Here is a 12440-nt window from a genome sequence, read left to right as displayed (position 1 = left end):
GTTCCTTCTCATCCCCTTCCTTCCCCTTACCCATCCTCCCTCCATTTGGTTCACTCAGAATGGTCAATAGTATAATGTTCTACATGAATACAAATAATATTTACAGTCATGTTTGGTATCATTTGAATAGTCTCAGGGCGAGTGGTGCAATGGTCTCAATCTTACAAAAGTAGACTAAAAGATAATACAGATACTAAGAGTTAAGAGATATTTTGATTAGGGTCATTCCATGCAAATTACCTTCTGTTCCCATTGAGGTGTAAACCACCCAGGTCTGGGACCTGGTTAATGAAAATTCCAATTGTTTGGACATGCCTCCATTTGGGGGATGTTTTATCTTGGTTGTGTATTTAAAGGATTGCAGCAAAAAGGGGCGATTCTGTAGCCAGAAAGCCCATAGTGTGTCCACACACTTCATACTATGTTTTTTTCTAAAAGTTAGGTATGCATCTTAGTCTTAGATTCGTCTTTGAGAATTTGATGTCTTGTATTGATTTGATATCTTTGAATTGGCAATGTAATTGGCATAATACATATTTACCTGACTGATAATAAATTGTTACATTTGATTTATTCTGACTTACTCTGAAATTATTTTCTCAAGTAGATGAAGTGAAGGCGTATGTTTCCGCAAATCTGCGTCCAGGATTAGTACATACTAGATCTCAGGTTAGATGGAGCATGGCGCACATCAAGTGAGATTATAGATTTCTGGCTAACTGCTTGACTTTAGTTAAATTGTACTCGGTTGCGTTAACTATGGGGGGCTAGTCATAGTACTGGTCATAACCGCTGGTTATTGTCTCGGCTTTAATTAAGTTGTACGTAGTTATATTAGCTATCGGGGGCTAGACAAATAGTACTAGCATAACCGCTAGTTGTTTGAGGTATATTGAAGTTGTACGTAGTTATTTTAACTATCGGGGGGCTAGATAAAAATACTATCGAAATATTAACATATTTCATAGTACTAGCATAACCGCTGATTATTGTTTGATCTTTATTCAAGTTGTACATAGTTATTTTAACTATCGGGGGGCTAGATAAAAATACTATCGGCTATCGGGGGGCTAGACTAAGGGTCTAGCAGAACCGCTGATTAATGTTTTGAGTGTTAATTAAGTTGTACGTAGTTATATTAGCTATCGGGGGCTAGACAAATAGTACTAGCATAACCGCTAGTTGTTTGAGGTATATTGAAGTTGTACGTAGTTATTTTAACTATCGGGGGGGGGCTAGATAAAATACTATCGAAATATTAACATATTTCATAGTACTAGCATAACCGCTGATTATTGTCTCAGCATTAGTTAAGTTGTACGTAGTTATATAACTATCGACTGGCGAGTTTGTGATCGTTCGTGGGGCCCACGTAAAACGGCCGACGTGAGGCACCCTGAACGACAGATTCCTAATGAACGAGTAAATATAAAGTAAAGAGTTAACTAGAATAACCAAATGTCAGAATAATAGTAATAATTAGAGACAGACTAACAACCAATTTGCCTTTCAACCTAAATTCGAGGTCATATTAAAATGGAGTCAGATTAGATAATAAAATGGGAGTCAGATTTGAATTTAACCTAAATTGAATAACTTTGCGCTGTAAAGACCGAACACGCAAGAATCCTTCAGCCATCACTGGATACCTTCCTTGGGCCAAGTGCGTGGACCTTGCCGTTTTTATTTTGTATTTGAAAGCTGGAACATCATCCTCAAGCAAGCACATGTGATTGATTATATTTGAACATGTTTTGCTGCTATGTTATATAAGCGTTAATGTTGAAATGAGCACAGTGAAAATGTGAATTATTGAGCCGAAATATGTTTGCAAGAATGAACAATTGTTGAAAAAAAAAAACTAGGGCCACACACAGGTGGGATTACTAGTTTTAATAAGATATATGGTACAAAACATGATGGAAATACTGTAGTACTATATTAAATAGCATTTTTTTTTAAAGTGCAATACAATTATTGTAATTATAATTTTTTTTTTTATTTACTTTCAAACAGTTTTGTATACATTTAATTAAAAGGTTTGGCTACATTTACAAAAAGGCATTACAATGCTCACAGATCATCTTAAAATTAAATCTTCTTGGACCTCAAAATGGCGGCATTCATTTTTCAAAATCAAAATATGAGTAATTACGTTTTAGGATCAACAAGCAAAATGGGTAATCTATCCCTACTGTATGTAATCCTGAAAAGGGGATTTTGTGAATGTGCAAGTATAAGTGTCTGTTTTTGAATGCTTTAAATGCTTCAGTTTGAAAACATTGAAACACATTGAAAACTGAAAGAAAAAAATAATTATTGTTGGGCCAATAGATGATGCCATTGTTCTTTGTCGATGGCTGACAGACATCACAATGTTGATTCCTCCTAATTTTCCTCATCAGAAGTGTCCGCGTGCAGCCCAATTTTTGTGAGTTTACTCAGCGGTTGAGTTTGCTTTGAAAGCTGTGCGGACGTGGTAAATGAAGTATACCTGGGTCTTTAGTGGGTCAGCTGCTGCAGAGCGTGCCAAAATCGAAATTGCTGATGAGATGAAGATGAAAATATCTAGTGGAAAATGAGAATGTTACGCCCCCTCTAAAAAATTTAATAATTCTGTCATATGAAGCGTGTAATTGTTAATTATAAGAAACTGCAGATTATTATCATTAATGGAGTCCCATTGTTTATGTGCTGTTTTTGAAAAAGACTGTTCCCATTGGCTTCAGACAATCCACTGGCTGCTACTGCAACAACTGAGCCTTTGAGCCTGCTTCTCTCTGAGAGGAGAAGCATCCATAAAGTAGTCCCCGACTATTTTTCCAGAGGAGGGGTGCAAATCAAGAGCTTTAAACCTCAACTGCTCCCCAGAGAGTTTGCTAGACTTCAAACCTGCATTCTGTTCCCTGACTTTGTGCACCGTCAAGTTGCAGCTCTGTCCGTAAAACACACTCTGTGGTAATTTGACCTCTTCTTCAGTCCTGGTTTGACAGGAGAACCTGACGGTCTGAGGGTCAGAGGACACATTGGGGTCTCCTAATGGACTGTGCGTGGGGCTCCCGGGCCCCCTGTAGAAAAGGCCTTTTCCTTTATGTGAAGGTATTTGAGTGGGAGTCTGTGAGAATGGTTTTCTGTTGAGTTTTTGAAAGGCCTGCTGATAAGGAGGAGGATTTTGGGGCACTTTACATTGTAAACTAATTTCAATATTAGTGACGTTCCTCTGATGATGTGGCGGAGATGATTTTTCGTTCGGCAAGCTGTTTGAGTTTTGGTAGTCTGCGCCATTTTGAGCGAGCAAATCAGATTGTCCCTTGTCTGGAGAGTCCTGAGGAGAATGACGAGTCATACGGGTGGACAGAGAAAATGGACTGTCTATTGAACTCACAGATGAGTGTGTTGGTGAAGTTCCTGCCGATGACACATTGGAGGTTGGTGGAGTTTGTTTTTCTCTCATGAAATTCAGTTGTTGAAAGCTTAGTTCCAAAAGCAAATTATCATTGACCTCATCAGGTCTCTTAAACTCTTCATGTTTTCCACTTTCTAGGGTTACTTCCTGCTGATGAGAAGTCAAAGCAATGGTGGACATGGAGCGTCTGTATAATTTAAGGGATCGGAGCTGTCGCACTGCAGGTGAAAAGTTCCTAAGTTGTGCTAATGGGGTGGAAGACGGCAGGTGGTTTTCTGGAATATCGAGGTCACAATCACTCAGTGACATGAGTGAGTCCATACTACGACTGTCTTTCAGAGGACGACTCTTAGAAATGTCCTCTGTGTCTGTATTCACCTCATTCTTTAGACTCTCATAACCTGAATCTGACATCTGCTGCAGGGACCCAACTAGAGGCGGGAAGAGGAAAGAAATATATAGACTATACATTTTTAAAAACATAGTAAAAGAAATTGTGTGAAAATGTGTTGTTGTTGTTACTTTTTATGAAGTTACAGTATTTTTTGAACTGATCTGGGGTCTTCAGGTCATTTTAGGAAAAGTTGTTATAAATAATGCTGAAATAAAATACATTATAAATATTAGATGAAATATTTAAAAATATTAAAAATATTGAATCTAAAAACATTAACATAATTAAATGAAAATTATAAATGTTGCCTTGGCAGCTTACTGAAATAAATTAGTATTTTATGTAACTTTCATTTACATTTTCAACAAGGGAAAAAATCTGGTTGATTTAATCACTAACTAATCATTTCTTAAATTAAAAAGCAGTTGAATTAGCTAAAGCACATTTTTCCGGCTGAAATATTATACAGTGTTGTTTTGTGTTGGTGTGTTGTGAATTCTGTATGTATTTATAGTAACCTGATCCGCGGTTGCTTCTATTGTCCTCAGTCAAATCCAATAATGTTGTGCACCAAATCAGTATTAGAATGATTTCTGAAGGATCATGTGACACTGAAGACTGAAGTAATGGCTGCTGAAGCTTTGCCATCACAGGAATAAAATATATTCAAATATAAAAGTGTTATTTCACAATATTACAGTTTTAACTGTATTTTTTTAATCAAATAAATGCATAAGAGACTTCTTTCAAAAACATTACTGTGAAACTTTTACAGACCCCAAACTTTTGAAGAGTTTACATACATAAATATCTACCTTGAACACTGAAGCAGTAACAAGTACAGGTTCTCCACTCAGTGGCTCTTCATAGTGACCAGAATCCAGTTTTTCCCTCAATTCTCGGCAGGCCTTCACTCCAGCAGAGCGCCGGAATATTCCATGCGTCACGGCCCCCTCTCTGCACAAACACTTCAGCATGTCCTTTAAAAAAACAAGTGGTTTTATTGTAATACTATTATTGTAAATGGATATTATCATACTTTAACAAAAATTATGTTTATTATAACTCTTTCATAAAGGAGTAAGAATGTTTTAAAGTGCTTTTCGACATTTAATAATGCTGAATATTATGCAAAAAAGGTTATACAGCTTTTCATTTACATATATAACAATCTTAATGTATAATATTATACTGCTTCCGTCAATATTTCTCATGAGATGAAGTTTGAAAAGTAATACAGTAGGGATTATCTTTTTAATTGCCTAAAATTTGAGGATTTTCAGTACGTACAACAATGGGTGATGGCAGGGTATTGTCTTTTATCACATCACTGAGTGGCCGACCAAACAGATGACCAGAAGCCGGTGTAATGGTTTGATCAGGAGATTCGGACTGAACATCCTGGTCAATGATGAAGCCTCGTTTAAAAGCCCAGCTAATAAGAGACATCCTCCTCCTCTTGCTTTTCTGTTCTGCTAGAAGAAATGTATGCAAGAGAGGCCAACAAGATAATAAAAAAAAGAGGCAACATTTCAGGACATTGTGTATGTGTGTTAGTTTTTGGGGTGGAGGGATTGGAGAGATATGAGTGCCAGAAGAAATGGGGTGGGAACCAGGTTGTTGTCATGCCAAATCATTTCCATACAGTATGTATTTGTAGAATATATGGCTTAATATTCAGAATTAATTTTGTGTGTGTGTTTTGTCATAGATGTGGGCTTTAATTTAAAAAAATTAATTGCCCATATGTGGACTCATGTAGAATGCAAGGGAAATCATCATAGAAGTTACAAATATTATTGTTTTCAGTAATATACGGTTATTTCATGCATACAAAAAAATCATACTATGCACAGCATACTACAAAAACAGAACGAGTAGCATGGTAGCATTCTGAAAACAAGCATTACTCACCTGTGAAGGTGCTACTCATTTGACTGGGCCTCAGGAAGAACTGGCAGTGAGCGTCAATAGGCAAAAGCGCCATCTGGCTGTAGGATAATGTCACTGCATCTTGCTGCAGCAGGCGAATGTGGCTCATCTTAATGCTATAAGGAAACTCATGACCTGGTGGAACAAAAGCCCCTTTTAAAAGCTGCTGTGCTGGCAAAGTATCAGATACTATTACCACAGTAATTTAATATATTAATTCACTGCTAAAATGTTTGATTGCTTTGATAGCAGGAGAATTACTGATAAACTCTTACCAATTAAAGGGTATGGTGTTTCATCTTGTTTTGAACATACCCACAACTTATAATCTTTTATTCCACCCTGTGTACAAAGAGAAAAGCAATTAATAAGTTAAATAAAAATAAATAAATAATAATCATTTTATTTATTTATTTGTTGCTTGTTTGTTTGTGTGTGTAGTAGTTGTGCAGTCTTTACATACCGAAAGACCAAACTGTTGCAGTGCTGTGCCAATGACATCAGAGGTGCAGTCTGTGTTGCTGATAAAAAGAGTCTTTGCCTAGAGAGAAAAAAAGCAAATGCTCATTCATTTACACATTGAAGCTACAGTACATCATTTTATACTCACAAAACATTCAGTTCTCACATAGGCACAGTTCCCAACATCCTTTGCAAGTATCTTTAGTGGAATCATCTTCGGATTATCACTCTGTTTTTCTTCTTGTATACAACTAATTAAAAAGAGGGAGAAGAGAAATTTCGATAAGAGGGTTTATTTCTTTATTGTTTTTATTGCTATAGTAAAAGAACTGACCTTTGAATGAGAGACAGCCACCTATCTTTTTCTTCTGAAATGCTATACGCACACACACACACACACACACACACACAAACAACAAATTTTAACAGGAGAAATCAATGGATACGTTTAGATTGGCTATATATAATGTGTGTGTGTGTGTGTGTGTGTGTGTGTGTGTGTGTGTGTACTGGTGTATATGGTTTATGAGGACACAAATGTGTATAATGACATGGGTACTACAACGTAAACATGGTTTATGAGGACACTTCCTGTGTCCCCGTAAAACAAAAGACTTAAAAATATATACAAAACAGTGTTTTATGAAATTCAAAAATTGCCAGCAGTTTTCTGTAAGGGGTAGGTTTAGGTGTAGGGTTGGTGTAGGGCGATAGAAAATACAGTTTGTACAGTATAAAAACCATTACGCCTATGGAGAGTCCCCGTAAACCACAAATGCAAGTGTGTGTGTGTGTGTGTGTGTGTGTGTGTGTGTACCTAAAAGTAGCCACACAGTTGTAAGTTGGCCAACCCATGACAAAGCTCCTCTCTGAAGCGGTACTGGCCTCACACACCTCATCCACACAGCTGGCCGTCCACATCTCACTAACACGCACACACTTCTTCTGCTTCACCTGCATTACTGACCTGAAAGAAAAAAAAACATCTCAAATTATTTCAAGACCAAATTATTAGAACTATACCATCTTACCACTTTAACATTGTAGCTCTACATACTACCATTCTGAAATTTGGTGTCATTATGTTTTTTGTTTGTTAGTTTGTTCATTATTTATTTATTATATTTTAACGAACACTTTTATTCAGCAAGGACACATTAAATTGATTAAAAGTGACAGCAAAGACATAATATTTCTATTTCAAATAAAAGTTGTTCTTTTGAACTTTCTTTGCATCAGAAACTGTATCAAAGTTTGCACAAAAATATTTAGCAGCACAACTGTTTTTTTTTAGCATTGATAATAATAAGAAATGTGTCTTGAGCACCAAATCAGCATATTAGAATGATTTCTGAAGGATCATGTGACACTGAAGACTAGAGTAATTGACTGCTGAAAATTCAACTTTGCAATCAAAATAATAAATTACATTTTAAAATATATCAAAATAGGAAATAAATTGTAATAATATTTATACTGTATAATTTTACTGATCTAATAAATGCAGCCTTGTTGAGCAGAAGAGACTTCTTTCAAAAACATTAAAAAAAAAATCTTACCAACACCACATTTCTGGATGTTTGTGCATTTCAATATTTGGATGATTTATGTCATTTTAATTCTTCTCAGTAAATTTCCACCTCCATACTTAGCCTTGGTGATGATGAGAAGATCACTGAAGAGGATGAGGAATCTCTCTTGGGTCTGAAGGCCAGTCTGCAGCACCACATTGCCTTGGCAAATGAGCTTCCTTGTCGGGCTGAGCAGAGACTGGATCAGGGCGAAAATGTCCTGGCTAACCTGAGATGCACAATTCCTAACACAAACATGAGAGAAAAAGAGACATTAATTGAGAGAACAACATTAGAAAACCTATACAAAATCCACAATTTCCCCTGGTCAGGCATATTTCATTTGAAGTTTGCATAAGAAAATATGTCCAATTCATCAATCCATTTGCAATTAATCAAAGCTTCTGACTTGAGCGCTCTTTCATGTGCTTCATTGATAAATTACCTCGTGTTACAGCTCAACATCAGACAAAAGGTAGATTTCAGAAAGTACACATACTTTTCAGACAGCCTGTCTGATGGCAGACAACTTTGTTTCTCTGTGTCACTCTTTCACACACTCACACACGTGCAGATGCTGGTTGTGAGACCACACACATCTCTTCATTCTCTCCTTTCAGTAAAATGCTAATATATTCAGAAGCCTCTTGCATGCACACAAGCACTGACTGTGACATTGTGCCAGAAGTGGGAAACAAACTGCTCATTGAGACTGAAACAGACTGTAAAATAATCAAATGGCCATGCAGTCTGATATTTATGTTTATGGAATGCACCAATACATGCACACATTTTTAGTTTTCAAAGATCATACCTGGCGACAGGTTTCGACTTTGTAAGAGCTTTGCTGAGAATAATAGAAGGTGCGGACTGTCTGCGTTGAGAGAAAGACTTCTAGAGAAAAAATAAGAGAGAGAGAGAGAGAGAGAGAGAGAGAGAGAGTAATGTAATATACTGTAATAAAAGAGACAGAGAGATAATCAGCATCACATAATAACACACAGGTATTCACAACAATGCTGATATTCGGTTTAACAGCACAGTTATCATTTATCAATTACGATTATCATTTGTTGATTATATCTGAATATAATTTTGGGAAACAAAACGCTAATATTGAGTAACCAAAATTTCAAACATATATGTGTTCCTGATATTGTGTTTATTGTAAAACCATTACTCTCCTCTTAAGGTAAGGATTCAAACTTCAGGACTAAAACTTGGGTCACCAGAGGCACTGCCGCACTTATACAGTATGTGGGCGCACTGCCCACAAGGCTATGGCTTTGATATTATTTCTATTTTAAAAGATTTATTCTATTATTATTATTATGTTGTCAACTTAACTTATTAAGTTTCAGTTGAGTTGGCTACATCTGTTATTTATCAAAATCACAGTACAGCCGTGTGTATGAATCATTCAACACTCTCTTATATTGATATAGAGTTGTGCTGTCCTTATCTGAGCTATTTTTAGGTGACTTTTTTAATACTGCACTCATTTTATTTACACTTTCTACTCTAGATTATTTTATTTCACTAATCTCCTTTTGCTTTTATTTGAAATCTACTTTTTAATTATTTTAGTGAATTTGTTTTCTTAATCTTCATAATGGAGGAGCTTTGAATGCTGAAGCTAAACCCTGGAAAATCATAGCTGTGCACCAGACATAGGTCTGTTTTTCTGTTGTACAAATGTGGTCCAACTACGTGATGTTAATAAAGCAAACCAATGCCATTCTGCTAAATGGATGGAAGAGTGTGGCATGTTAACTATTGAATGTAAATGATATAGGCTACTTTTATTTAAAGCCTCTCTTATTGCGATATTGGTATAATAATAAATTTTTTAATTTCTGCATTTAGCAGACGCTTAAAGCGACTTGCAGTGCATTCAGGCTATACATTTTTTACCAGTATGTGTGTTCCCTGGGAATCGAACCCACATCCTTTTGCACTGCTAACGCAATGCTCTACCACTGAGCCACAGGAACATAGTATATAGTATAGGTTCTTGTGTTGTGTACCAGCAGTGAGCATATGTTTATATTGCTTTACTTACGTTGGAGTGCTGGTTTTCCACACAACTTTTGATTCGGCTTCTCTTCTGCCATCCTGGCTTGTGTAGTGGTCCCATGGTTAAAATCCAAGTAAAAAGAGTGTGGAGGTGATTTAGAGGACTAATCAGATCAATGCTTCCATATCATCATCTGCCTCTGGGTTATCCTCCCTTTGCTGTTCTCCTTCTTTTCTGTTTCAGTGTGGTAGAAATACAAAATCCAGGGCTGTGTTCAGTTATTCCGTCCTCCTCACAAGCTCCGCACTTTGATTGTCCACACTTTGAACAATGTATTTGTCTTTCCTCTCTAAATGATGGAAGATTATGTCTGTGGCTCAAGGGGAGGATTTAGGAGGAGGGATCTCGGTACATAATGGGATGTAGGTCTGTGTGTACAACAATGTCTGTAGTTTTGACAGAGGAGAGCATGATTATACCTTGTGAAACAACTTTCTTTAATTAAATCTGTTTGTCTTTGGAAATGAGACATTTTGACGAATATTTTGAGAAGAATCTATTCAGTATTTATTTATAATAATTCCTTAGGCCAGTTTATCTTCATACCCTGCCCCCTCCTTACTGGGATGAGTAAATGATCAGACAACTTTAAGCCGCTTTTCTCATTTGATTGACGGTTGCTCAAACTGTAATCATATTTTACACATATTTTCCTCACTCCATCAGATTGTTCATTTTGTTTACTGATTTTGTCCAGCCACAGCTCATTGCTGCATTCAGTAAATCTGTCTTTTGCACAAAAAGAAAAAAAATTTAAATGTTAAAATCAAGAAATGAGACTGCTGACATTCTAATAAAGTAAAACACAAACCTCTGAACTCAAAATCGAAAATGCAGTAACTATGCAAACACCAAAACTGAGATGATGTTTTATTTTTAAATTGATATAAATATTCACAGTTAATTTTCAATTTCAGGATGTGAGCGTGTGATCCCTCACCTACTTGATAAAAGCCCAGACCAAGAAATGTGCACTTCGACCATTTAAAATGTTAGATTATAAGAAATTAATAAATTTTTGAAAATGCCACAGATCTAATTTACAAACATTTTAAGAAAAAACAATAACATTAACAAGTTAAATGCCTATTCTCTAGTATCACTGTTTTGAACAGTTTCCTTCCTGTTGGTGCCAATCATTTACATTTATCATCAAATCATTCTTTTGAAATCAGCAGACATCCACATGTAACATATTTCAATAATTCCTAGAATGCACAAAGTAAATATGTAATCAGGGAGAAAGAACAAAGAAAAAGAGGGAGTTGTCAGGAATGAATGTGTGCAAAGATAAAGAAGAGATGGGAATGTAGAGAATTTCATATCTGTTCATATCTGTTAGTATAATAAAAGGGTAGGTCTAGGTTAAAAGGTGTTCCCTGTATGTGTCAGGGTGTACTGTGACAATTGCATTTTACCACTATAACATTTTCTTTACAGTATCAGTTTGAGTGTGACTAAGCTGTCACAAATGTAAGTCAAGTATGTTATCTTCCAAAAACGAAGAGCACATATCCAGTAACAGCTAAAATAATATTTATGCAGTATATACAGTGCATATAATATTTATTGTGATTGTTTACACACATACATGCAAACAATTAAAAATCTAACGGTACTAGAAATAACATGATGGGATCGCATGCACTGTACTTATAATTTATGTATTTAGCCTATTTATTTATTGCTTTGCTCTTTTACAGCCAGACACAATTTGCCTGAGGGCCTCTGCTCATTGATCTTTTTGTTGTGCAGAAAATGACACACAATGAGCTCTGCAACCTGGATCTTGATACAGCTTATGTAAGTTGTAATGGTGATTGGGGGGTGGGGCAGGGATCAGGACCTGTGTGTACTGTATGTACTGAGGAAAGTTACTGACCTATGTTTCAATGAAACTATTTATCCTCAGTCCCGAAAATACTTCTATAGGGTGTTCGAATTGTGTCAAAGCTCTTGGGGGGGTCTCCCTAACCAGACCAATGGGAAAATGATCCGATGGGAAGTTCGGATCATTGTACAGACTCGGACCTTTGAGTCTCGTTCAGCAAAATGAACGAATCTTTTTTTCGAGTCATTTCGTTCATTTCGTTCATTTTAGCAAAATATAATTAAAATGTTACGTGTTACTTCCCTAATATGTCTACTACTTACGCAAACGTTGATCACACTACAAACAATACAAAACTGCTATAAGAAACAGAAAAGATTAATTCATTGTTTACCTGGGTCTTCAGTCTATGATTAGCTCACCACCTCTTATCTGACAGTTGCGCATGCGCGACTGAACGAATCACTCCCCGAGACGACTCGTCCTTCCCGAGTCACATTAAATATTCGTTCAAAATGAACGAATCGTTCAAGAACGACCCAGCACTACTCTCCGCGCTTCCGCTTGCAGCGGTCTGTCACGCCACATTTGTTCGGTACAATTTTCGGTACGAATAAGTGTACCATTACACCACTAGAAAACATTTAAAACTGCACTTACCACCATAAGAATGTGTCTGAGCAAAGGCTGTTGTTGCAAATAGGGAGCTTTTTCATCATCTTCTTTAACGGCGATTGAAAGAGGAAGCAGAGCGGGAAATTACGGAT

The 12440-nt window shown here is 36.4% G+C and overlaps 1 protein-coding gene across 1 annotated transcript; it reads right to left on the bottom strand.

Annotated features, from left to right (window-relative positions):
- Positions 1–1991: 1991 nt before the first annotated feature.
- LOC107720138 (rho GTPase-activating protein 20-like) lies at positions 1992–10127 on the bottom strand. The gene is made up of 13 exons (XM_016527767.1): positions 9828–10127; positions 8580–8659; positions 7843–8010; positions 7012–7161; positions 6529–6570; positions 6361–6445; positions 6196–6273; positions 6008–6074; positions 5715–5867; positions 5091–5272; positions 4616–4780; positions 4319–4358; positions 1992–3837 (listed from the first exon to the last, which is right to left on the bottom strand). The coding sequence occupies exons 1-13, from the start codon at positions 9900–9902 to the stop codon at positions 2726–2728; spliced, it is 2397 nt and encodes a 798-aa protein (XP_016383253.1). The 5' UTR covers positions 9903–10127; the 3' UTR covers positions 1992–2725.
- Positions 10128–12440: the final 2313 nt, after the last annotated feature.

This window comes from Sinocyclocheilus rhinocerous, unplaced genomic scaffold, assembly GCF_001515625.1.
Source record: "Sinocyclocheilus rhinocerous isolate Xijiao unplaced genomic scaffold, SAMN03320098_v1.1 scaffold631, whole genome shotgun sequence".
Taxonomy (NCBI): Eukaryota; Metazoa; Chordata; class Actinopteri; order Cypriniformes; family Cyprinidae; genus Sinocyclocheilus; species Sinocyclocheilus rhinocerous.
The sequence above is the reverse complement of the archived record's forward strand: the minus strand, read 5'-3'. Positions and strand labels throughout refer to the sequence as shown.

Bases quoted from the DNA above. Each gene is read 5' to 3' on its own strand.
- LOC107720138 (XM_016527767.1), bottom strand. From the start codon at position 9,902: ATGGGACCACTACACAAGCCAGGATGGCAGAAGAGAAGCCGAATCAAA. The intron at 8,011-8,579 runs GTATGATCTTTG...TGTTTGTGTTAG, and splicing joins AAGTCGAAACCTGTCGCCAG to GAATTGTGCATCTCAGGTTA. The intron at 3,838-4,318 runs GTTACTATAAAT...TCCCGCCTCTAG, and splicing joins TAGAAGCAACCGCGGATCAG to TTGGGTCCCTGCAGCAGATG.